The sequence below is a fragment of the Oculina patagonica genome, chromosome 4 (assembly GCF_052425735.1).
Source record: "Oculina patagonica isolate OP01 chromosome 4, crgOcupat, whole genome shotgun sequence".
NCBI classification, from domain to species: Eukaryota; Metazoa; Cnidaria; class Anthozoa; order Scleractinia; family Oculinidae; genus Oculina; species Oculina patagonica.
The window spans coordinates 6,747,427-6,772,460 of record NC_135761.1 but is presented as its reverse complement, the minus strand read 5'-3'; the positions used below and the strand labels follow the sequence as shown (position 1 = coordinate 6,772,460).

The 25,034-nt window shown below is 38.9% G+C and overlaps 3 protein-coding genes across 5 annotated transcripts in view; all 3 read left to right on the top strand.

Annotated features, from left to right (window-relative positions):
* Positions 1-25,034, top strand: part of LOC144649244 (lysine--tRNA ligase-like) — a 40,041-nt gene that overhangs the window by 9,509 nt on the left and 5,498 nt on the right. The window lies entirely within an intron of this gene.
* LOC144649252 (uncharacterized) lies at positions 86-5,178 on the top strand. The gene is made up of 4 exons (XM_078508716.1): positions 86-453; positions 2,173-2,639; positions 3,076-3,289; positions 4,048-5,178. The coding sequence occupies exons 2-4, from the start codon at positions 2,205-2,207 to the stop codon at positions 4,347-4,349; spliced, it is 951 nt and encodes a 316-aa protein (XP_078364842.1). The 5' UTR covers positions 86-453; positions 2,173-2,204; the 3' UTR covers positions 4,350-5,178.
* Positions 8,148-21,054, top strand: LOC144652150 (uncharacterized). Of its 3 annotated transcripts, none has more exons than XM_078512168.1 (5): positions 8,148-8,222; positions 13,609-14,042; positions 14,839-15,070; positions 17,851-17,916; positions 20,460-21,054. In XM_078512168.1, exons 2-5 carry the CDS (start codon positions 13,623-13,625, stop codon positions 20,594-20,596), a joined length of 855 nt encoding a protein of 284 aa, XP_078368294.1. In that variant the 5' UTR covers positions 8,148-8,222; positions 13,609-13,622; the 3' UTR covers positions 20,597-21,054. The 3 variants fall into 3 exon arrangements, with proteins under 3 accessions (XP_078368294.1, XP_078368292.1, XP_078368293.1); XM_078512167.1 differs by lacking the exon at positions 20,460-21,054 and adding an exon at positions 12,511-12,610 and having other exon boundaries at positions 8,167-8,222; positions 17,851-19,482; XM_078512166.1 differs by lacking the exon at positions 20,460-21,054 and having other exon boundaries at positions 17,851-19,482.

Below are 25,034 nucleotides of genomic sequence, written 5' to 3'. Positions count from 1 at the left end.
AGCCCTAACAAGGCCACAAGCAAGCCATGACGCAGGAATAAAGCTGAGATAGCTCGTCGAATTGACTGAATACTCTGACAGACCTAACAGTGTAGCCTTTCTTAGAAATCCTAATCATTATTTCTTTTCGTTTCGTTCCGTAAAAATATTCATTTACCATTTATGCTTTACTCTAGATCTGTGAATAAAAAACACGTGAAAGAGAGAATTTTTGACGAATATAGAAAGCAAGGAAGCTTGGTGTAGATCGATGATATTTCCTTCAATGTCAGGAGTTTATTACTAAAAGCTGAACATAACGAGGGCTGTTTCTCGGAATTGCTACGGATTGATATTTAAAACCTAGTCTGATACTTTAAAGAATGTTTATTTTTAAAACAGGGAAAAACCCCTTTTGGAACTTGCAATTTATTAGTGGTGGTGTGAGTGACCCAGGGCAGGCAGTGACGTTGGGTGAGTGGAAGTTAAATTTTCGGGAAAACAAACGGACAAATGTTTGCTGAAATTAAAAGTGAAAGTCGATCTCATCCTAGTTTAGCCTTCAGAGGCATCTGAAGTGTAAACGATTCGCAGTAGGCATGAAAAAATATGTATGCGATATCAAAAAACCGCACCGCGAATGAATTTGAGTGGTTTAGCTATACATGCCTCTGAAGTGTAAACGATCCGCAGTAGGCATGAAGAAATATGTATGCGATATCAGAGACCGCACCGGATGAATTTGAGTAAGGGGGGGGGGGGGGGGCTGAAGGTCGACCCTGGAAGTCGACCCTGAAGCGGGTAAACTTAGGGGGGTCTGTGGGGGTACGGGAGCATGCTCCTCTGGGAAAATGTGGATATCAAATTCACTTAAATACCGGAAAATGTATTTAAAATGTAAGATTTAAACGTTCAGCGCATAAAAAGGGTTTTGGTAAAAGTATTGCTTGAAATGAGAAGAAAAAAAAACGTTGGATAAAAAAACATTTCTCCACAAAACGTTCGATAAAACTACTCACTGATCCTGACTAATGAACCTTTCTCACTATGTTCCCGGGTATGTTGCAAATGAGAAATGTTACCAGAAGGAATGAAAACAGACAAGGCAATTTCACTTTATGTTTCAAAACAATTACGACAATTACCTTTCGGGCTTAAAAACTAACCGTATCGTTTTATAAACTTAACCCATTTGGTGGGATCGAAACTGACCAACGATGAAACAGGCCTTTTCATGAGACCTCCCCTTTAAAACCAAGTTTTTAATAATTAAAGGGCATGCTGTATCTACGTTGAAGGCGAGTTTATTTTGGCTATAGTAACTGCTGTTACTTTAATCCTTTACAAACGAAATCAATATCATGGCTTCCAGAAACGAAAAAATTTTCTGAAATTTTTCGTTTGTTTTTTATTCATCGTATTTTTTTCCTTGTTACAGTAGAAAAGTGGGGGGGGGGGGGGGAGGCAAAAGCCCCCCTAGCCCCACCCTCTGAGCGGTCCCTGGATATTGTAATTATAAACATTTCCATATACGTTATTTCTTAACGTCAAAAAAGACAGTGATGACTATCAAGGAAAAGAAACTGCCCCTCCCCCTCCTTCCTCAGCGGGGTTGCAAGGACAAAGCCAGTCGGATGGGCATTAGTAAATTCTCTGTTATAATTGTTTTGAAGGAGCAAGTGGTCATCTAAGAACTAATATCTTCTACAACGGTCAATACATGGGGTCAATAGAGAGATTAAGCTTGACGTTATACGGCAAACGGCAAACGCGAGCTTGCCTTTCATTTTGCTTCCTTTTTATGGAATTCTAAAATTAATCCCTCATAAAAATAGATAAAAAATTTCACATTCACAACAAACAAAAAACTACTCATTTCCGCCTACAAACGCCAAACGGCAGACGTTCGCAGGAAAAATAAACGTCATGCTTAACCTCTCTAATACCTTTTGAATAGGAAAAAGTTAAGATTTCAGTATCGGGGGCTAATTAATAACATTTGCTGACTTGGAGATGCTATAAACCGTTTTGGCTTAACAATGCACCTTCCTGTTCTTGTAGTAAAATGGGTTCTGCTACATGTCAGTAAAAGCTACGGCTTGGTGTACTTTTCTTGATAAGAAACGGCAAACTAGGCTGGTGCAATTTTCTGATGAAATTCTTACTTTGGTTTTCATCTCCTTAACGAATTAGCAGAACAGCTTTAAACAGACCGACTCGCAACCATGGAGGATACAGCCCCTGACAATTTTTCTAACCGTTCAGAGATGTCCCTGGAGTCACTTAAATATCCTCAACAAGTATCTGGTGACCAAAAAATGTCCAAGGCGGATGAAGAGTCACTTGTACGCAGTTTACTGAAGAACCCAAAGATACTGGAACAGCTACGACTAAAGTTGAACGAGCCTGAAAAAGCAGACGACCCGTCGAAGATGAAGAAAAGCTTACAGGCCATCAATTATTTCTTCCAGTTTGTCGTTTCTAGAAGTCCTTATTGGGCGAAGGCCATTTTTCTGTATATTTGGACCAGATTGCTTGCTATATTCACCATGTACGGGAAAATAAACCGTACAGAAATGGATGAGCTGCAAAACAACCTGAAGGCAGTCAGTGAGACGCACGAGAAGGTCCTAGAAAAAGTCGGAGAAATTGAAGAAAAGGTAGAACTTTTTTTAATTCAATGTTTCTTCTTTTTCAATTTTTGCATTGATTTTACTTGTTATATAATTGAATAAGGTGGCCTCGACAGCGTCATTTTACCCTAAGTGTAGACGTCTGCAAAGCCTACGAGTCCCACACGCCAAAAAACGGTGGTTTTATTTATTTGACAAAAGATATTTAGCTTTTATCGTTAACATCAGTTTCCCAGTGTCACACTTTCCTTTTCTGAGATTTTTTGGAACTTTGAATTATTAAATCCCGATTTCTCGAATTTCTCAAAAATGCTTTTGAACAAAACTGATTCGCATCTTTCGCTCAGGCGAGCACTAAATTTTACCCCTGATTTTTCGAGCAGGTAATTCGAACAAATTCGTTTTACCTTTTCTAAGTCGAACACTGCAATTGTTTTCACTGTTTATTCCTATTTTTACGCAGATCAAAGAAACCCGTGCAAATGACTATAAGATCTCGAGCACCGAGAGCAAGGATTTAGAAATTGAGTTGATCATCGCCGAGCGTGACCTGGGTAACAGCGAGGACGGCCTGAGTGACGTACGAGGGGACGTCGAGCGTCTTAAAGCTGTGATTGGATGGTGCATATTCCAGCAGATCATTGGAATTCTTTTTGCAGCTGCATTAGCCGCAGTAGGTATGGATTATTTTTTTCTTTTTAAATTTCTTTTACATCGGACGTTTCGCTTTTACTTCCAGAGTTATTCGATCAATATTTAATTTCCCCTAACAACAAAAAAGGATTGGTAAGGTAATCAGTGACTAGAATAAAGAGGTTAATCAAATAGGGAGATGTCGATTTACTACAAATTGTGTGGCCAGCTAAAAAAACTTTGGGACTAAGGAGCAAGGTTGGGATATGCCCTCTAATGCATGAAGTCAAGTGCAAGCATCAGCCATTGGAGAATTAGAATTTTAGTTAACGTTTTACCGAAGCAAAATAAGTAGTTTGGATGATGTTAAGAGAAAGAATACTCTCTTCAACTTTTACATCTTTATGCTACTGTATTGCTCTTCTTCGCCTTGAGATTATGTTAGATAATAGCTACATTAAAATCATGGTTAGATTAAGCAAGGATCGCATGCTAAACCTAAAAAAACCTAAAGTGGCAGTTTGAGATAATCACGTGATTATCTCAAAGCGAACGTTGTTTCTTGTTATGAATTATAATTAATTTTTTAAAAGTTGTGTTCGTAGTTTGGAAACTACTTGAAAACACTCATTTTCGTGGCCGGATGCAACAGGTATTTTTTCACCTTCAAGTCACGGGATCCCGGCCGTAGCACTCTGACTCGAACCACTGGTCGATCTGGAATGTATTTTTTCAGCAGATAGTTTTGGGATTCAAGAAAGGAAGTCCCTTCTAACTTCCTGGTGTTACTTTGTTTCTATAGGAACATACTACTTCACTATTGGTGTCTTACAATTACGTTGCAATGATTATGCGATAGCAGGATGTTTAGCCGCTTTGATAGGTGTACCTTTGAAGTGGATGATTGAAGGTTTATACGCCAACTCGAAGCTGTTCACCGAATGTGGAAAAGTCCTCAAAGTTGACGTCTCAAAAGCGAAGAGCCTTCAAAACAAGTTGAAGCGAGCAGTTGAAAAGGAACTGCCCGCAATGAAGAAACACCTAGTCGTCTTGGAGTACGATGTGTCTCGGTACGCCTCGTTGCAGAAGCTTGACTCAGATTGACTAGGTTTTGTCTCTGGCTTGGATATGCGGACGCACAAAAGCCGGAACTCTTCCCAAACAAATAGCTGTACAGTAAATAACTTGGGAGCTTAAGTGTATGATCAGAGACGGTAATACGTTGTAGGTATATACTAGTTATGCAACGCTTTCGAGTGGTATACTATGGAATATCCCACGGGTCACTTGTATTTTTTCGGTATACACACGATGTGTAGTATACCAAGAAAATACGAGTGTGTATACGAGTGTGTATACCAAGAAAATACAAGTGACAAGTGGGATATTCCATGGTATACCACGAGAAAGTGTTGTGTAACTATTTTATACCATGCCATAGAAAATACGCTTACTAAATTTCCTCGAGAATAAGACTGCAGCGCACGATGGGAAGGTTGAGTTGAATACCGTCGAATATACAACGGCTTTCCTGAATTCTGATTGGCTGTATTTTCTATGGCATGGTATAAACTCTTGTATGGAAAGCTTTTATGCTGTAAGGGGGGAAGCACGTGCCCCTTTATAACCTTTATTTATAGGTGTTTGGTGCTGTTTTACTCCGTTCCAGTTTTAGACGATTTTTAACAAGTTTGAGTAGAGTGAGAAAGTGAGCCACAATGCAGTGAAACAAAACAAAACAAAAGGAGGAATGGATGGGGGCAGGTAGGCACGAGGTAGGTCGGATAGGTAGTCGGATGAGTGGATAGATATAAACAGGTAGAAAGTCGTGCAAATAAATAAAAAAGTGGTTAAAATATTGTAAAACAATAAACTTTTAAATGTAGGGAGCCACTCAACGTAGAGTAAAACCTAAAACGTCTTGTTGCCGGATCTCTTTTTGCAGAAATGCGCACGGCAAGGGCACTTTTAATGACTCAATATTTCTTGTTATAGTCTTGGTTCTATGTCTTCTTAGCATTGACTAGTTGTACTAGTCGAAATATTGGTTCATTAAAAGTGCCCTTGCCGTAGTGCCAGCCATGCATTTTTATTACTTTTCCACATGTACAACAGTTGTATTTATAGTTTACTCTATATAAGCATAAAAGTGGTCCGCTTAACAATTAATCTTACTTCCTGTCCAAAATTAAGGGTCAGAACATTTTGACACTTTAATACAACTTTTGATTTGTTGAGTACGACGTCGTTTCCCTGGATTTATACAAGGTTTTAGCTCATTATATTTAGATAGCTGTATTTATTTGGCGCTCAAAATAGTGGTTTTTAAAAAGTTCACTTACGTAATGATTAAAGGAATGACGCGGCAGCCTAGTGAGTAATCATGCTTTTTAATCCATTCATATTAATTATCAGCTTGTATCTTATAATGCACTGATATAAATAAAATTAAATCGATTTAGGTTGTCCAAAGAATATTGCAGTCCTCAGTTGCTTGCTGTGAAGACGGCGAGAGATCGAGAGAGTGTCATTTGTGGTCACATGACATCTCAAAGGGCATGCATAGTGACAGGTCTCGATCATTAATTCAGTATCGGAAAGTTTTATAAGTTTTTTTACAACATACCCCTCCCTTTTCTCTAAAGAAAGAACTATAGAAGGGAAACGAGTCTTCAACAGTAAATATGACTAATGTCGAAAGCAAACATTAGTCATTAAGGCCCCAAGAAGTAGTAGAACTCCGAGCGAAAGCATGTTACAGTAGTATTTAGACGAAAGGGGACGTGAGCTATGCATAGATTGAGACGGATTACAAACGACGAACCATCTAAAAAGAACGTACCTTTAATTTGTCACCACAACGGAAGTTTCCGTCGCATGACTAATGAATAGAAATCTGGAATACTCTTTATCTATAGCAGGTTGCCCCCAACGTCGTTCCTATAAAGTCATGATATATGTACCCCTTGAAGGGCTAGCCAAAACGTAGCCTGTTGAAGATGTTGGGTTAATACCCGATTCCCTCTATAGCGCGCACCTGAAGGGAATCACGGTAGTTGTATTCATCAAACCCTGCGCGAGACTCAGCAACTATTCACGTTTTTTAGTCTCGCGCATGGTTTGATGAATACAACTACCGTGATTCCCTGCAGGTGCGCGCTATAGAGGGAATCGGGTATTGTGAGGCAGTGCGAAGAACGGCGAGTGGAGAAAAAGCGAGTGTCTTTTGCCTAGTTTTAATTAATCAACCTTATTTCAACACGGTGGTATTTAAAACAAGAAGCTCGTTGGGCCGTGTATTCCTAATTGAATTATTGGAATTTGGAAGTGTTGGCGTAGTCTTCCGGCAACTAAACCTGGCTCGCCTTCTTCCCGCTGTCAAGTCTCTCAACCGAACATCCTAAACAGGTTGAGCTCCCCGGAGGGGGGGGGGGCGTCCATGTTCCCTTGTTCCCCCGAGATCCCCTTGCTTTGGTGATTTTTGTGGTCATGTTCCCTAAAATATAAGAAACACAGCTTTTGTTTCCGTGTTCCCAGCTCTATTTTACCTTCCCTTGTTTCCCAATTATTTTATGGACATGTTCCCATGTTCGAATTCCATGAAACCCCTGGAAGGGGCTCACAGGTTAATTGTATGCAAAACACTAAAGAGCTAACTTGTATTTTCAATCGAAAAATGGAGCGATGTCTAATCGGACTTTGTCGATTTAACTGATGTACACGAAACTGCATTTCTTTCTTTATAATTAACGATGTGCTTGTGAGTTATGTTTCAGTGACCCCTGATCATTCACGTCGAATGAAAATAATAAATTAAACCATTCCTCGCTGGTTTAATTGAAGTTATACAAGTTGTGCATGGACATGCCACTAATTCCCATAAAGATCTAAAGTGCATAGCATTCCCTGAGATCGGTCTACTGGTACTGACGTGACTTGCCTCTTAGTTGCTTATTCGCAGCAGACAAATTTTGAGAAAGAGTCCCTTGCCAATGTCGAAGGGAATTGTACCCATAAACTAACGGATTCAAGGAAGTCGCTTGCGGAACTTAGAAGTTAGACTATTGCAATACATTGGGCCTAGTTTGTAGAAATTTCAAGTTCTTCCTGTAACGCTGGCGTTGATTTCAGTTCCAATCGATGCAAAATCTGACCCGGTAAAACCTGGCGAGCGAAAATCACGGCATTATTCAACTCTCGTTCAAAGCACGGTTGCCTGATGTATTCTTGGTTGTGTGATATGATGTATTGTGAACAACTGAACGACCCCTTCTCTTGTTACAAGGTTAGAACAGTGTGATGCGAATGTCACCAAAACAAAGTGCTTTATTTTAATTTAAACTTTAAGAGTTGGGTGGTACTGGTAACCATCTCGGAGGGAATACAAATATCACTAGCTATAGTGCCTATGCAGAGTCGATTTTGTCAATATCGAAGGAAAATTCTGAGATGGACTAACGGTCCTGCTTGTCTACTGCATTTTTTCAGTGTTCTCCGAAACCAAGTACATACTCCGAAGTACCTAAGTTGATTGCTGTCCCCTCCCCCTCCATACCCCACCCTCTCCCGCAGCCACATGACATAGGATTCCCTCGTGTAATGTTCAGTTTCCCAAAGGAGTGTTTGAAGTCCGGAAGCTCTAGAAATTTCTCCGAGAAGCGTCCCAGTCGTTATGCTTCTTGGAGCCCTAATAATAACATAGTTTGAAGCTGTCAAAACGTTGCCACAGAGCTAGTGTCTTTTGCTTTGGGAGAGGGGAAGAGGAAGCCTGTAGCCCTAAAGCCCTGTTAAACCTGCTTAACATGTTCAGGATAACTCGATTGGCTGGTAAATAACGTAACTTGAGAAGACAAATCAAAACTGAGCAATCCCGTAAACAGACTTCCCTTGGTGTACGCCTCCAGTCCATTAGCTCGCACAACTTGCAAATAGGTGTCATCCAGATACTTGCTGCTGGTGAATCGATCGAGAGTAAAGGTGAGTTATTGCGTAGAATTTTCGTTTTCTATGACTGCACGGTCAAAGACCTTACGCGAATCACGCGCTGTTCAGTTCTATTACGAGACGCAATGGTTCCGCTACTAACATAACTAGCATCACGATCACGACTAAAGACCAAGCTGTATTTGCAGCTGAATTACTTTTAATTAATAGACTTTCAATGCATATAGAAAACCGTTTTGGAACTGGGCGATTTAAATGCTAAACATGTTGAATTTCCGTGTGTGGCAAATTCAAGAGCAAAACTGCGCAGAGATCGAATGATTTCTTAGAATTAGCAATCAAAGCGCTTCTTCAGCAGTGATTCACGATTTTAAAGACCACAATAACCAGGAAAATGCAATGTTATTGAACAGAAATGAAGGTTTAAATATTATGTTTTGTTTTGCGCGCTTGTCACTGCTGAAAAAGCTTTGAGAACCACCAATTTTCCCTCGGCTAGTCCCATATCTGACCACGCGTTTTATTTCCGTCTGGGAATCTATATCATTTCCCATTGCACATCTTTGATTCGTTTTCTTTTGATGGCAAACTAAATACAAAGAATATTTTTTTTCAAGAATGAATAAAGAAATAAACTTATATTTATGACAGATTACCTGCCGTCGATTTTCAGATTTTGGAATGCAAGGGATTTGATTCCGTGTTTCTAGGAATTGGAAACTTAAACTCGAGGGTCAGTTTCTTTCGAATTTCGTCAGATAGATTATATTTTCCTATATCTACGCGCGCCATGTCGATAAAATAGGTCGGCATGTATGCGCCTTGCAAGTTGCACATGAACAATAACTGGTTGGGTTGTCAGTGGCAAGGCGAACAAACATTTCATTTAACTGAATATATAGAAACCAATTTAGTTAGTGCATTATCAAAGTGAAAGATCACTTCACTGACCTCTTAGTCCATTCCCAGTTGTGTAGCAGCTCTCGTAAGCTTTTAATGCTGCTGTTCCTCCAGTGTAGAAAGTGCTATATATTGTTTTGGGGGGCTAGGGACATTGCTTTTGTTGTTTGTTTAATTTTATCTATGCTGAAAGAGTACGTAGCGAGCCATTCATTTAAACTCAATGCGAGAGCTGCTACTGACCCGACCGCTTTTTTCTAAAAGAATTCTCACTGCCTGACTTGGTGATAAAAATGAAGTCTTTCAGTTCTCTTTATTTAGTTCGTTGGCCAAAGAGAGGTTATTAAAATACTTGTAAGTACTAGAGAGCAGCAGGCAGGATAAGTCAATCGACATGATCGTACTAAAAGCTATAAAGAAACGTTCTGAAGCTAAAAATGTTTAAGATACTAGCTTTTGATTAAGCGAGCTACAGACTTCGGCGTGGAAAAAATAGAAAAAGAAAAAACGATGCAATAAAACAAAAATTGAAAAGAAAAACATTGAATTTAAGAATTTAAATTACTATAACATGTTTGGGGTATATCAAGTATGAAGTTAATCGACTCAGATCAGTTAAGGTCTGATTTGGTGGCAATCACACACAAATGAAAATTGCTTACAATATCATTTCTTTCCAATAACGATGAATTTCCCTGGTTACTGTGGTGTTTAAAACCATGAATCAATGCTGTATCAAAACTGAAAGTAAAAGTGCTTGGATTGCTAATCCTCCAGTCCAAGAAATCATTCGATCTAAGAACAATTTTACAGTTTGAAAAATGATTTGCGACGCGCAGGGAAATGCAACATTCTAAGCGTTTAAATCTTTGAGTTCCAAAATGATTTTGCTATAAGCGCATGCATTGAAAGTCTATTAATTAAAAGTACGTCAGTTGAAAACACAGCTTGGTCCTAAGTCGTGATCGGGCTGAGTAGAAAATTGATCTGTGAATTGAAAACTCAAACTCAAGGGTCAGTTTCCTCGTGGTAATGCTAGACAGATTATATTTTCTTATATGTACTTGCGCCATTGTCGTTAAATTTGTCGGTGTAAATATATTTTATTTTGCAAGTTGCACATGAAAATTTGTCGATAACTGGTTGGTTCGACTGTCGGCCGCAACGCGAGTTAATATAGCATTCACTAAGCAAGAAGAATTCAAAAGATCACTGCATTGGCCCCTAATCAAGTCCCTGTTTTTAACAATAGTACTAGTGGTAACCACAGGTTAGAAAGTGCGGGCCTTGACGCACTTAGAAAAGGTACTGGTACGAGAGTGCGTAATTTTAGATATAGATGGCAGTGTCGATAAATAAATGATTAAATTGACAAAAGACAATTATCCCGAGTAACGCATCACGCAAGGAATGCATGTTTTTATCGTTTTGGGAAGTGTAATCGAGCACGCGGTGTGAATTGAGATGTGATTTTTCTCAGTCGGTAAACTCGCTATGTTGTGCTCGCCTTTTATTAACGTGGCGCGATTAATGATAAATCACGCTTAATTGCCGCTAACCGGCCGCGAACCAGTCAGAGTTGTTTTTTTTGTCGGATTGACAGTTTAGTGAACTGTAGTCGAGCAAGCGGTGTGAATTGAGATGTGATTTTCCTCGGTCGATAAACTCGATATGTTGTCAGTGTTATAACGAATTTCTCGAGAATAACCGTTGTTGGAACCATTTGCTTTGCCGTGGTTTATGCGTAATACAATCAGAGCACATTTTCACAAAAGCAACACCCGTAAAACAAGTCTGCAAGTTGTAATGTTTGAAATCTTCCATGTGACAGAAGCCAAGATCTTATGTTATGTGACAATCGTTCTTGGAGAACAGATTTTCTCTTCCGGTGATACGACAAACTGTCGTGATTGACACATTTTTCGCATTCCGATCGTTCTTAGTGGAAGAACAAAATTTTCAACTTCCGTTTTGCAGATAGTCTTTATGAACGTGGCGCGCACGCGTAATACGCAATCTGCTGGTCACTGTCAAGATTAGGGTTGCGGGCCTCTCTTGGGCCCGCAAAAATGAATCTACTTCCGTCCCCAGTAGTGTAGCAGTTCTTCTTAGCTTGTAAATCTGCTTTTCCTCTAGTGTAAAAGTTGCTATATATTGTTTGGGGGAATCGGGACATTGTTCTTGTTTTGTTTTGTTTTTGCTCTGTTGTTTTTTTGGAAGGGAAGCGCGCCATTCATGTGAGAACTTGACCTGCTTTCCAGGAATCATTACTGCGTGACTACGTGATAAAAGAATGATGTCTGTTTTGGTTCTTTAGTTTCTTTTGCCAAAAAAACATCGAAAGGCCGCAGCCAGGATGAATCATACTAAAAACATATATAAATAAACGTTCTTCGTAAGTTTACTACTAGCTTTCTTCTGAGCGAACTACAGTCTTCAGCGGATAAAATTATAAAAATATGGTGAGAAAACTTATACAATTGCGATAAAAATATACCATAGAATAAAAAACTGAGAATGAGTTAGGTTGGAAAGGATATTGTATTGTCACTGGAGTACTGAAGGCAAGAATTATTATTATTATCCTCATTGGGAGTTGTCGTTGGAAGCCAGGATTCCAAATGATGCAATTAACGGCTTTTGACGATATTAAAAGCGTTTAAAAATTATGTTTTACTTTTACTTCGGCCTGTTTTCCTTCCATGCTTGAATTACCATAAACGCGGATATATAAAATATTTTAATATTTTATATATCCCCGTTTATGGTCAATTAAAATCAATTAAATCAATTAAAATTGACTTCAGATCAGTAAGGATCTGATTTGGTTTTTAGCCAAATCTCGCGAGTTTCATGCTTCACAGATCAATTTTCTTATACTATCAATTACGTTTGCTAATTCTTAGAAGATGGCTTATTAAAAGATGGCTTAAATATTTGTTCTTGTAAATATTGCATAGAGTACTGTGGCTTAGCATGCAGGCAAAGTGATTTGTTATTCACGTACTGAAATTTATAAGTGAACATTTCGATATAAAATTTAATTTCTATTTAAACTCTAAACTCGACCGTTTATTTATTCTACTTGATAATGAAGTCAAGATGACTTCGAAACGTCGTGGCCTAATTTTGCTAATTTTTACAGTAAATTGTATACTGAGATTTACCCACTGAAATGCCGCAAAGTAATGCCAGTGCAAGTGCAAAAGTACAAAGTGCAAAAGCTAAGTTTTTTTTACAATTGTAACATTTGCCTTCCCAGAACTCGGAAATTGTTTTTCCATTTTTCGATTTAAAAAAAAAACCGAATCTCCACCATTCTTTACAAAGGGGTATAAGCGATTGTCCTTCGCATATTGTTTTGACGGAACGCCCGCAACTTTTGCTTAACAACAAAAGCAGTTAAATTTATTTTTTTTAGGAAAGAAGATGTTGATTTTTTAACCGCCCAGATTAAAGCTTCGTCGAGCTTCTTGTTTGGTTGGGTAGTGGATGAATGAAGGTCTAAGGAGGAGAAGTGTGTAAGTGTGAATAGTCCATAATTTGTAAACTTCAGTAAATTTTCGTTAAAACAGCTTTACGTTTTCACCAATTTCACCCTCCAGCTCGCTACTGCACAAAAGCGTGACTGACGCGAGGGCCTTTTGACTACACTAGGTACAAATAGGAAGGCTGTTATATGGAACATTAAAAACCACCATCTTTGGATTCACCATTCTCTGTTACAAAACAGCTCAGAAATAGTGGCCATTGCTTGTATTGTCAGTTCTAGTTTATTATTTCGAAAACATAGTAACATATTACTGACTAAGCTTGATACTCAGTCGTCTACCGCCTTTTAATCGCCTTACGGCCCCGGGCGAGAAGGATAAACTGAGGGTGCACGTGGGAGTTAACTGAATGACTTTGAAATACGAATAGGCAACATTTTGCGCACGTTTTGTAAACCTCAAGTGAGAGCTGAAACAAACCTTTTTTGAATTTTTGTGTTTTCATGCCATGCAGTGACTTGGGTACCATACCTTTCAATCGGTTTCCAATCGGTGTTTTCTAAGCAGTAAGTTATTTGCTTTGGAATTTGAGGCGTCATATTTTTGTAAAAAATGATGTTGCCATGACAGTCAACGCTAAAGAGAACATTTTGACATTAATAAAACTTATTTTCAATTGGTGAGGCGCAGTCAAGGAGTACCAAAAATGGCTGATAAGGAATTAACGGTAACCAAATTCGGCCAGAAATCCGGCAATATCAGGTCAGTGACTTGATATTGCAGGAAATCAGAACAGGAGACAAGGCATCTATGGCAAATTGGCTAATTACGAATTTGGCTGCGATAAATCGTAATTATATCAGTGAACAATATGTTCTATTTCAAACGCGATAACAAAACCATTAACTTTTCAAATTTAGTTTAAGTAAAACGTTAAAAGGAAATTGACGGTGATTTGGGGTCATGTGTTTCTTCCAGGGATGAAGGGGCGTTACCTTTTTTCAAGCTACTTTTACTCCCGTTAACAGGTTCTACAGTTACCATGGCCGACTTCTCTACCGCATACCAACCAGTTTTGGAAATCACCAAGGAGTTTCTGATGAAAGACGGCAAGGAGTTAACTGAGGAAAATAAAGAACGACTGGAAAGACTTGGTGAACTCGCTGAAATCCTAGCACATATAGAAGGAGAAAGAAACGAAGTTAAAGAAGTCGACCAGTGCACAGAGGCCGTAAAGAAACTTTGCCAAACTCTGCTTTTTAGGAATTACACGGAGTCTATAATGAAACTCGCAGATGGATCCAGCATGGTCAGTGAAATAGAGAGCAAGCAGAAAGAGGATAAGTCAAGTAAATTTCCCGAATCCAAGCAAGTAAAGATCAATGATTTTAATTACTACCTTGGGAAAGCTAATGGACGGATAAAGGAGATCGATAACATGATTACTGAACTGCTACCAAAGGTGAGAGCTTACCTAATTTCCTCTACAGGTCGCCATTGCTATTTGTTTTTCCGGTATATGCGACTCAGGTATCAGTGACCGCTCGGACTTTCAGCTGATGACACAAATTGGCACAAAGAAACCTCATTCATGCCGATATTTTTAACATCATGCTCCACTTCAATTTTGAATCACTAGGACTGGACAGCTTTGTGTGAAATATAAACTGAATATATGGACGGAGAGTACGTGCGATTTCAACGGAAGAAAATTGTATTAACGTAAAAACTTTATTTATTTATTTTTTTCTTTTTTTTCTCATGCAGACGTTTGTTGTGCCACGGACGGCAACCAGAAGGCGACTATTATTGCTTTGGCGCGTTTTCACCTCTTTAAATTGTACACATTTTTGCACATTTTTTATATGAAGGACGACTGAAGAGGCTCGGAGCGCGAAATATATATCCAACTTCGTGATTTGACAGTTTTATAAAGTTATTTTTCAAACAACCACAATTTTACAGTTTTGAAGCTATTTTATTTTAAGCCCACCGAACGTGCCTAAAGGTGGATTTCCACTGACGCGTAACTTTTGCACGCGCGTTTACGTGCGTGAAAAAAATTAAAGATAATGTATGAACGACTTGCGTACACGTTTGCGCTAGTCGTTCATACATTGTCTCTGAATTTGTTCACGCACGTAAACGTACGAAAAAAATTACGCATCAGTGGAAATCCAGCATAAAAGACGTGATATCTTATTCTTCTCGTTATTCTCGCAGTGACATTGTCAACTAGTTTTATTACCTTTATACAGGTTCGCAAAGCAGTTAAAAATAACTTTAAAATCCCAGACGAGGAGATTGCTGATTTGGAAATGGATGTAACTGATGTAACTTGTGAGCTGGAGAAATGTAAGAGATACTTGGACGAAGCCGAGAAGGCAATCAACCAGTTGGAGTCAGACATAACCAAAGAAGTGGCAAAGTTTGGCATCAAAATTGTAGCAGGAGTAACAGGAGTTGCGTCGGCAGTAGCTGTTGGTGGAGGTAATACTTTCTAGAGTATGTAAATAATAGGGGAAGTGGTGAGAGCTCTCGCCTTCCATCAATGTCCACAATGAGCATACGAGTTTTGACTCGAATTGCCGCTTCATTATTGAAATACAGTATTATCCCGATTTTTCTGGACATGCAAGGGAAGCGAAAATTGATTTAAAAAGTCAGGAGTTCAAGATATCAAAGGTGGCATCGATTTACAGCAAAGGTATTGTTTTTTTTGCGACCAAGTAGGTACCAATTACTCCTCAAGTATGGCGCCAAATTTCAGCGTTAATATCATGGGTGTCAAATTACTCCTCAAATGTGAAATTACAAAATTGCGTTTCCTTTCCCTCAGTGCATAAAGTACAAGATGGAGTCCAGGTTTAAAGATGTTCTTGAAGTATTAACTTTGTTTATTTTAGCTTAGTTTTTATCTAGCCAGTTTGCTTTGGCCATATAATAAACTTTTAGCGACAATTTTTTACTTCAAATGACTTCAAAACACGAAGCCAATTACAAAAATTGCCTCAAGCGGATTTTTGAGCGCACGTTCAGTGACGACAGAAGCATATCACCTAGTATAGATATGATATGCTTCTGGTGACTAATATAGTCAATCATGTAAGGAATATTTTGACAGTTGTCTCAACTTAAAAACATTTTTTATATACACCAAGAAGGATTCTTCAAGATTTTTGTCGAAGAAAAATTCGAGATTATGAAGTTTACCCAAAATGCATGTAAGCTTTAAATTCATCAAGGCTTGCAGATCTCAATACAATCAACAAGTCAAAAAACGAAAAAAAAAAAAAAAAAGAAAGCATTGTGAGCGTTATTTGTCATCCATGATATTAAAAGGTAATCAAATGGTGTACTCGTGAATTAGGGAATAATTTCACTTGTGAATGCGAATAGGCCCGGAAATTATTAGGGTTGCAATTGTACGAACTGATCTTTATTTTCAAGCAAAACGTAATTGAAAGACGTGAGCCAAATTGGCAGAGCAGGACCCACTTTAGAAAAACTTGTCTCTACAGTGTACTGAGATATATTTCTGGTGCTTCGGCGAAGTTCATCGACATGAGGATCATCTGCATAAAAGCTGAATGCGCAAAATACTGAACAGGTTTTCAGATTTTTCTTTTTCTAGAGAACACGATCTGTCTGCCAAAGTGTTCATTTGCTTCAAGGCGCGAATTTAACTGAAAATAACTTTTAGATTTTAAAAGTTACTGTTTTGAGTTTGCGGGCAGCCGCCTCAAAATTCTCTGCCAAACTTGAAAATCTTCTCGGTTGCCACCATGCTAAAAAGTCTAAGTAGGAAAAGAAAACGCTTGTCATGCTCATTTGGCAGAAAGGCTAAATCGGATCTTGAAACAAACAATTCAGACTGGCTCCTATAAAACTGCGTCTCCCGTTGCGGAAGTTCAGTTCGCTGTTTATTTCCTTTATTTGTCCCAATTGTTTTGTTGTTCCAATTCTAATTAACAATTAGACTACGAGCCCGAGTTTTCTATGAGCAAATAGTCAACGAGGCGCAGCCGAGTTGACTATCGCTCATAGAAAATGAGGGCGAGTAGTCTAATTGTTTTAGTAGAAACTCTAAAGGATTGCAGTCCAAAACCTACAATATTGTGCACTTTAAAGACAAAAATCAAGAAAATTTACCGCTTAAAGAGCTACTCTTGCGCGCGACTGTTTTCTATCGGCGAATAGAAATCAGTGGGAGAACCAATCAGATTCGCGGATTTCCAATAGAACACAGCTCAGTTTCTACTAATACCTATTAGTAGAAACTCAGCTGTGTTCTATTGGAAATCCGCGAATCTGATTGGTTCTCCCACTGTTTTCTATTCGCGATAGAAAACAGTCGCGCGCGCGTAGCTCTTTAAGCGATAAATTTTCTTGATTTTTGTCTTCAAAGTGCACAATATTGTATGTTTTGGACTGCAATCCTTTAGAGTTTCTACTAAAACAATTAGACTACTTGCCCTCGTTTTCTATGAGCGATAGTCAACTCGGCTGCGCCTCGTTGACTATTTGCTCATAGAAAACTCGGGCTCGTAGTCTAATTGTTAAATAGAAACAAAAAAAGACCAGAAAACAAGCAATAACGTGGATCCGCGGTTTGTCCTCTTAACCACTCAGTCGGAAGGCGAAAACTATATATAACCAACATCGTACATGAAGAATGCATGCGCGTCCGCCCCGCAGAAATTCTCAGCTCACGCCCAAAACAAAAAGGTGACAAACGACCAGCGTATTTTCTACGACAATTTTTTGCTACAATAATTACGCTAAAACATTAGCAAGTTAACATCATATTTTGTCAATGGTATATCTTGGTTTCATGAGATTTTGAAGCATGTTTGGTTTGCAAGACGCTTGACTCCACAATTTGGAAATGACTGCAAAAGCAAGAAGGGTGTAGAATGTGGGAGGTCATATCCTTTTTGTAGTACAACGCAGGGTAATATTAAATAGAATTTTGGCTTCCTGCTTCCTGCCTCTTTACTTACCCCTAATCAAGGAAGATGGAACTTCCAACTACTCTTTAGCACAACTCGATCGATTTGTTTTAAAAACATGATTCTTACGGCCATAAAAGATGTGGGTGCCCAGTGTAGATATCAATTGACAGATGAGCTCGGCCGTTTGTCGGGTGAACCTTCAGCTCCAAATCTTCGACCGTGGCCAGCCTATAATGACTTGTTTGTACCTTTTTATCCCATTTAGTCGCTTACCTTGAAATTAATTCATATTCTCGTTTGTAATTGCCTTACTAGGGATCTTGACCGCGGCGAAAATAGTCAGCCTTCCCTTAGCGGAACTGAGCGAAGCACTTGGAGCAGGTGGGTTACTAAGCGCAGGTGCAGGCGGAGTAGGGATATCTCTTGCCGTCGGCATTATTTTTATTATAAATAACCACCGCAGATCGCTTAGGAAGCACCTTGATACCTTAAAAAGTAATTTGAACCGAGCAAAAGTTGAATACGGTAATATAAAAGACATTACTTTTAAGAAACAAGTGACTGATAGAATGCCGAAGCATTAGAAGATTGTGAGAATTTAGAAACCAAAAATTTGAACAATTCAAAAATATTTTTCAGCTCGATTAGTATAGTGTATGCATACTGCATACTACAGTTGTCCTATTCATCTCCAAAAATCAGTAGTATGCTTAAAACACGTACTAATTTTCAATGAGGAGTGACTGTGAGATCAACCATGAGTCCAAACAGAACATATTTGCTCTGTTTGGACATTTGCCTTGTTTGCTGTCAAATTTAATTTAGTTGAAGATTAATCCCATTGAGATCCTCATTTTACAGTTGGCGGTAAAAGCACCAAATATTATTCGACGCTTCACGGTCCGTTTGTGGTTGACGTTAAACATTATCAGTTTTGTCTGTTGATTACTTAAATTTAAATTGTTCGACACCTCACACGTGGACGATCAGGGATATTTTGTGAACGGGATAATACAATTAAAATCACTTAAAACTAGTGAGGAATGATAATTTAAAAGTTCGCACTTAGTAATTTTACGTCATGAATTTATTGATGCTATGTGATTTATATTTCGAACTTACAAACACTGACACCGCTTGTATAGGCCCCCCTGTGGACGAATTCTAAAACTGGAAGTGGCTTTAAGCGTTTTGTCTAGAGAAGACAAATCAATCGTTCAATAGAAATTTAAAGAAGAAAACATACCTGTAGATGTTCTTGACAAGTTCCTTGACAAATTATTTAAAGATTTATCTCAGTAAGAGCAGTCAATTAATCGTTCAATGCGTAATGTAGTCGCACTTAGCTTAGGGAACCATTGGATCCATTTTCAATTGTGAGTTTGCTAATTAGCCACCCGCAAAGTGATTCACCTCCATTGATCAGCTTGTGATTCAGGTTATTCTACACCGAGCACCTTTTAGGACAACACAACAAAGCGAAAAAAAATGGAAAGCGGTATCTGAGGTTTTTTTTCAATCAGTAGTTATTCAACAATTTAGTGTTTTCTCGTAAGTAACATTAACATCTAATAATGGCGTCATACCTGCAGAAAGCGGAAGCATTTGCACATGCAGAAGTGACGCTAAGGCCTCGCAATAAGGGGAGACGTGTTTCCATAAACATTCGTAGCATGACCAGTGCTTTTATAACAGCAAAAAAAATGACGACATGACAATATATTTTACTTAGCTTTCGTTCAGAATTTCTCGGCTGAAAAAAAAATCGGTGAGATGGTCAAAGATGGTAAGACTAACCATTAATTAGTGGACCCAGCGGCTTCCTTTATCTTGAGTAACCAGAATCAGAATGCAAACAAATATAACCACTCGTATTAAAAACTAGCCATGGTATATTGCAAGTCCTGATTGGTTAAGAGCTCTTATACCATGGTAAGTGTACGAAAACAGCTGGAGAGCTCAAATATTGCAATTATTTGGGTGTTTTTAATAAAACTATTATTCCTCTCACACTTGTTGCATTGATGTTGGATATGAGGCAGTTCTAGCCAGATGGTTACGCGCCTCGTTGGCTATCTACCATCTTATATCCAACGCACGCTCATTGAATAATTAAAGGAACATGGACTGTCGATGTAGACGTTCACTCGAAATGTTTATGATCCGTCTGCTTGTTGTGAACTAATACAATACTTTAGCTTTCTACCAATCACAAATAATTTAAACTAACATGTTGTTAAAACTTAAAATATGTGAAATCATTACAAAGCGCAACTCTCGAATTAAAATATAAAATACGAGTACAAAATGGTTATCGTCTGAGAAGAAAATTTTCGATTGGATGAAATGGTACATTTGCTCTCGGAAGTAAAAGCATGTAATAATCTTTCCTGTTCATACTACTCTTTGGCTGCAAGAAATTCGTGCGAGTTTGTTGAATTTTTTTTCAATGAAGTCGACGGTTCCAGTTTTGGTGCTTGGGAACATCTTTATCTTCTGTTTCACACTCGAAAGGTTATTGAAGCTTTGCTTTCACTTCTGCAATTTTGGCAGTCGAGTATTCATATGAACTTCAAAGGACGTATTTGATTACAAGAACGGAAATTTACTCCTTCCAGACCTTACCATGTCCAGTACATTCGTACTGATGCGACCCGCGAATGGCATTACACGACCTCTGCAGTCCGTGCGACCCGCGTACAGGTCGTGAAACAATGGTCATATTCTTCGTCCTAAAAGCGTGATGAGGGAAAAATGCAGTTCACCAACTAAACAGCCCATAAACCATTTTTTTAAAAACCCGTGCGAGTTTTACGAGTCTACGGTAGACTGTAAATATATGTCTTCGTAGTTTTATTAAACTGTACTTGAAAAGTCCGGTTTTTAATTTTATACTCTTTCTCTTTCAAAAATTGCTTTTATAGCCTTTCTATTTGGGGTGGCAGCAGTAACCGGGGCAGTTGCATTTGGCTTGTTGGTGTGGAAAGGCCGTTGGTTCGCCAAGGAAAAAACATATTGCAAGTTACTTTTTCTGATCTTTCGTAATCACCGACGTTTATAGCAAGAAAATGATCGCATAAACCAGAAATCAAAGGAAATTCATAGAAGATTCGTTTTCTAATGACTTTATCTGAAGCCTTTGCAATTGTTTGTAGCATTAGCTCCGATTACGTGGCTAAAGATGTAATGTCGGTCGTACACCGGTGAGGGTAAAAGGAGGAATGAGTTTGCGGAATGGCATGTGGCATGAGTTGCGGAATGGCATAATTATGCGGAATGTAATTTACGCGGGATGACTCATTGACATAAATTTTACTGAAGAGCGCGCCAATTTTTAAAGAGCAGACGCTTTATTAAATACTGCGGGCTTAATGATGACAATCGATTGAAGATAGCGTTTTTCACGGATTCTACGAAAAATATTTCGGCGGCCAGTGTTTCCCCAATGCTAGGGATTTCCCATTCTGTGGACGGTTTATTGCTTTTAGTCAAAAGATAAAAACAGCGACGGAAAAGCATCCGACCGTAGATCTTTATATAGCCTGCGTTGCAGACGAACAAAACCCCGGTTATATCCGGATATAACCGGGGTTTTGTTCGTCTGCAACGCAGGCTAATCTTTATACTACAAACCGAAAAATGCCTCGGATACATCTTTGTATTAATATTCATGTAGCGGTTATTAATAAACAAAACATCGAGACTGAAAGTCCAGTTTTGGCGGATATCATCTCAGCCTCAGTAAGTACAGGGTACAAAGCAGAGAGATTACGAACACTACGGCATATTTGTTTCATTAGAAGTCTACTAGCCCTGCTTTTCGTTAGTCTCCTTCGCAGCCGCTCGGGCTAAAATGACGCAACGCTCCCGGTTCGGCTCGAGTGCCGAGCTGCGAAAGAGACTAGCTTTTCGCCTCCCATTATGAAGACTATATAAACTCATTGGACAAGACTTGAACATTAACTTAAAAAAGCGGCAACCGACCGCCGATCGAGTAGAGCGAAACTTCCATATAGTGACTATAGTCACTGCACGGTAAAAACAAGCTATCGTATTTCAAATCTAGCTCGCCTTGCAGGTTTACCGATAAGGCAGATAAGGAATCCGGCGAGTAATTATCACTGCCTACTTGTTGTGCCTACTTGTTGTGAATACTTGGCTTTCTCTTAGGAAAAGAAAATCATTCGCTAAACATACATTTCATTTTACCGCAAAGATCACGAGACGAACATCGATAAAATCCACTGCGGTACGCGGTGTAAATAGTGTCACACCAGCGGAGAAGCCGTGTCATGATCTTTTCATCGCTGTAATACTGTAAAAAGCTAGAAATATATCAAAAGTAGTTGTCTTCAATGAAACCACTAGCTTTTTCCCACCCCTAGCAAGTTTTGATTTAAAAAGAAACGATTCCTGGAACAAGGCAGTGACACGGTCACACATTATTTCGCGGCGACTAACAACACGTCACTTGCTTTCATTTTATATAAATTAAATGCGTTGTCTGTTTAAAAACTTCTCTTCAAATGGGTTGAACTTGACAGTTGTGTGTCTTGCCTTGAAGTACGTAGCTTTAGAACGAATATCGTTCTGTATTTTGAGGCAAATAGACGAGAGTTTTCATTCATGTTAACCGGCAGAACTACTCACACACAGCTAGTCACGGCAAATAGCGAAAATAATTTCTCTGCTTCTGTTCGGCGTAAATCGGTGATTTGAACGGTGAAATAATCTTTACAACGATGTTCTATAGAAAATTTCCTCGTCCATACTGCTCAGTCCTTGATTGTTTGACCAGCAGTATTTAACAAGGCGGCTTCTCTTTTAAAATTTGGCGCGCTTTTTAGTATAATTTATGTCAATGAATCATTCCGCGTAAATTACATTCCGCATAATTATGCCATTCCGCAACTCATGCCACATGCCATTCCGCAAATTCATTCCGCCTTTTACCCTCACCGGTCGTACACGGAGTTGAATGACTTGTAGCCGAAATCATTCAATTTTCCTGTTAACCCTGGTTAACCATTAATTACAGAATCTCGACAGAGTCGGCAGCAGTGTTATTTATACTTTGAGTTATAGGTTGCCTGCTTGGAAGAAAATTAATTTTTTTACAACATTATCGATTAGGGCAGAATGAAGCGACAAAATATTGACTTTAAGAATAAATCCGTTAAAGTACACGTTAACAAGTAAAAGAGAGGCTCTCCATGGGTATTTTGACTTGTTTGTGTTTGTATTTCTTTTCGTTTTTGTTTTGTTTTTAAACATCACCCATTTTATAGCCTTTATTTCGGGCAGTTATCCTCCTCAGCATTCTCTGTCTGGATTTCAGTCACTTCTCTGCATGACAACGATGACGTCCAGTGACGTCGGTTTCGTTTTGAAATGTAAAATTACTCGACGCCAGGCGCCACCTAATCTCGTTCCCAGATCTCACCGGCGAGATCTGGGAACGAGATTAGGCGCCAACAAAGCTTGTTTTACTTATCAATATTTAGCAATTACGAGTTGTTCCTGATTTATATTGATTTTGTTTAAAATTTAAGACAAAATTTAATTACGACACAAACTTAGTTCGCCTGGGTGGGAGGGGGGAGGTTGAGAGGGGTGCTCTGGGGTCCTCTGGATCGGTCAAACTACTAAATATCTGATTTTTCCTACCTTTATCTAAGACACAATTCCTTGCTTTGTGACCCTGTTTGTCAATTAGATTGTTAGCTAGAATACGACATAATTTTATCGCAAGCCTCTGAGCGTTGCTGGTGTGGCCGAATTTATAAAAATTTTTCCTGTTAAAACATCATGCCATCTTACTTAACTTGTTTAAGATCATCAGACAATACATTGTGAAATTGACACTTGTGCATTCAAGACAAAACACCCTGAAAACCATCTGCTATCCAGAGTATATCCAGAGGCACGTCCCCCCTCCCCTGAATGCTTTCCCCCAGGTTAATCGTGTCTGTAAAGAGAGCTGTTCTCATCGTCTTTGAAGAACATGTCAATTGGAAAACCCATCTTATAAATCGCACTCAAGTAATTATTCAATAAGCTAAGAGAGAAAATCCAATATCGTAGTCATCTGGAAAACTTTGTTATCTTTATAATTTCTAAAATCGAGAACGTAAATATCACTATAACATAAACATTTAGTGCGGCTTTCCAATGGCTTTCGAAAAGAAAACACATGTACGTGCGTTTTCACCATGTGGCGAGCACAAAACCACTTATAAAAACGCCACTAACTTGCAATTGCGTGGATTTTACAACTTTTGCCGCGCTTTTCATAGATAAAATTATTTTCTTTGGGCTCTGATTGCTCTACGCTACTATTTGCGACATGAAATCAGCAATGAACTCAGTTATAAAAGCCTTGTTTTTAGTGTTAGGTAGTCATTGGAGAGTCGCTCTGTTACCTTGTTAACGTACTGTCATAGAGTAGATAAGTGTATAATCAAATACAAAGTAATCAGTTGCTTATAGTTGGGGGAGGGAGATAGACAGGGTCCCTGAACTTCCCGCTGCGTGTACCATGTACACCCGGCCCCCGCCCCTTCCTAAATTGCTTCCGCCTCTTTTTAGTGTTTCTATTGCATACTACGGAAGGTGAATCTTGTTTTAGGTCTCTCAGTTATCGCCACCTGGGGAATCCCTCTTTCCTCCATCTTTTCCTGCCTCCTCCTGTGGACTTAATTAGCTTCTTGCCCCCTATCCTCCTCCCCACGCAATAATTTCTAGCATGACTTTATGTCGTTTGTGAATCTGGACGTCGTGAAAAAAAAAGAGAGAAAGAAACACGTCCAGTAGAAATCGGTTGTTTTTGTGATTGCATTGACTAGACTAGCCGGGAAAGCAAGTAATTTTTGTTAGGAAACTCATATCTGGGATTGATCTCAGGCTACTCTTAGAGTACTTCAATGAAGTTCGCCAAAAACGGAACTTGCTTTCCCGACTGGTAACGAACTACGTGTTTGACGGTGTTAGCCCTGCTGCTGGACTGTACATGTTTAAGGAGATTCACCTTTGTTTAACTACTTGCTTGCATGCAGAGGTTGTCTGCTGCAAAGAAAAGGTACATTTACTTACAAGTTTAGAGCTTTAATCAAAGTTCCCTTTTAAACGTTGCGATGATTTTGCCAAAGTAGTCCATTCAAGGATGGAAAAATTGTTTAATCTATCTAGCGTTAAGTTAGAGTTTTATTTTATTGCCAGGATTTAGAGGCTATTTGTAGGAAATAGGATTGAAATAGTTTTTTATTCAAACCGGTAAAGTAATAATATACTAGAAGACCGGAGAGCTATACTTCTCCTTGCTAGCTTCATATGAACATGTGCAAGAGTGTATCTTTGACGTTTCAACCCTTTTTGTGCCCAGTGAGATCAATATCGTATCTATCCTTACCGAGTATCAACACATTGTCAAACGGACTGTGATGAGAATAGCCAAATAAGGAAGAGCATAGTCTTGATAGACCAGCAAATTCTCATAAACA

Coding starts and splice junctions, on each gene's coding strand:
- LOC144649252 (XM_078508716.1), top strand. CDS start 2,205: ATGGAGGATACAGCCCCTGACAATTTTTCTAACCGTTCAGAGATGTCC. Junction 2,640..3,075: donor TCGGAGAAATTGAAGAAAAG/GTAGAACTTTTT, acceptor ATTTTTACGCAG/ATCAAAGAAACCCGTGCAAA. Junction 3,290..4,047: donor AGCTGCATTAGCCGCAGTAG/GTATGGATTATT, acceptor TTGTTTCTATAG/GAACATACTACTTCACTATT.
- LOC144652150 (XM_078512166.1), top strand. CDS start 13,623: ATGGCCGACTTCTCTACCGCATACCAACCAGTTTTGGAAATCACCAAG. Junction 14,043..14,838: donor TTACTGAACTGCTACCAAAG/GTGAGAGCTTAC, acceptor ACCTTTATACAG/GTTCGCAAAGCAGTTAAAAA. Junction 15,071..17,850: donor GGCAGTAGCTGTTGGTGGAG/GTAATACTTTCT, acceptor TTGCCTTACTAG/GGATCTTGACCGCGGCGAAA.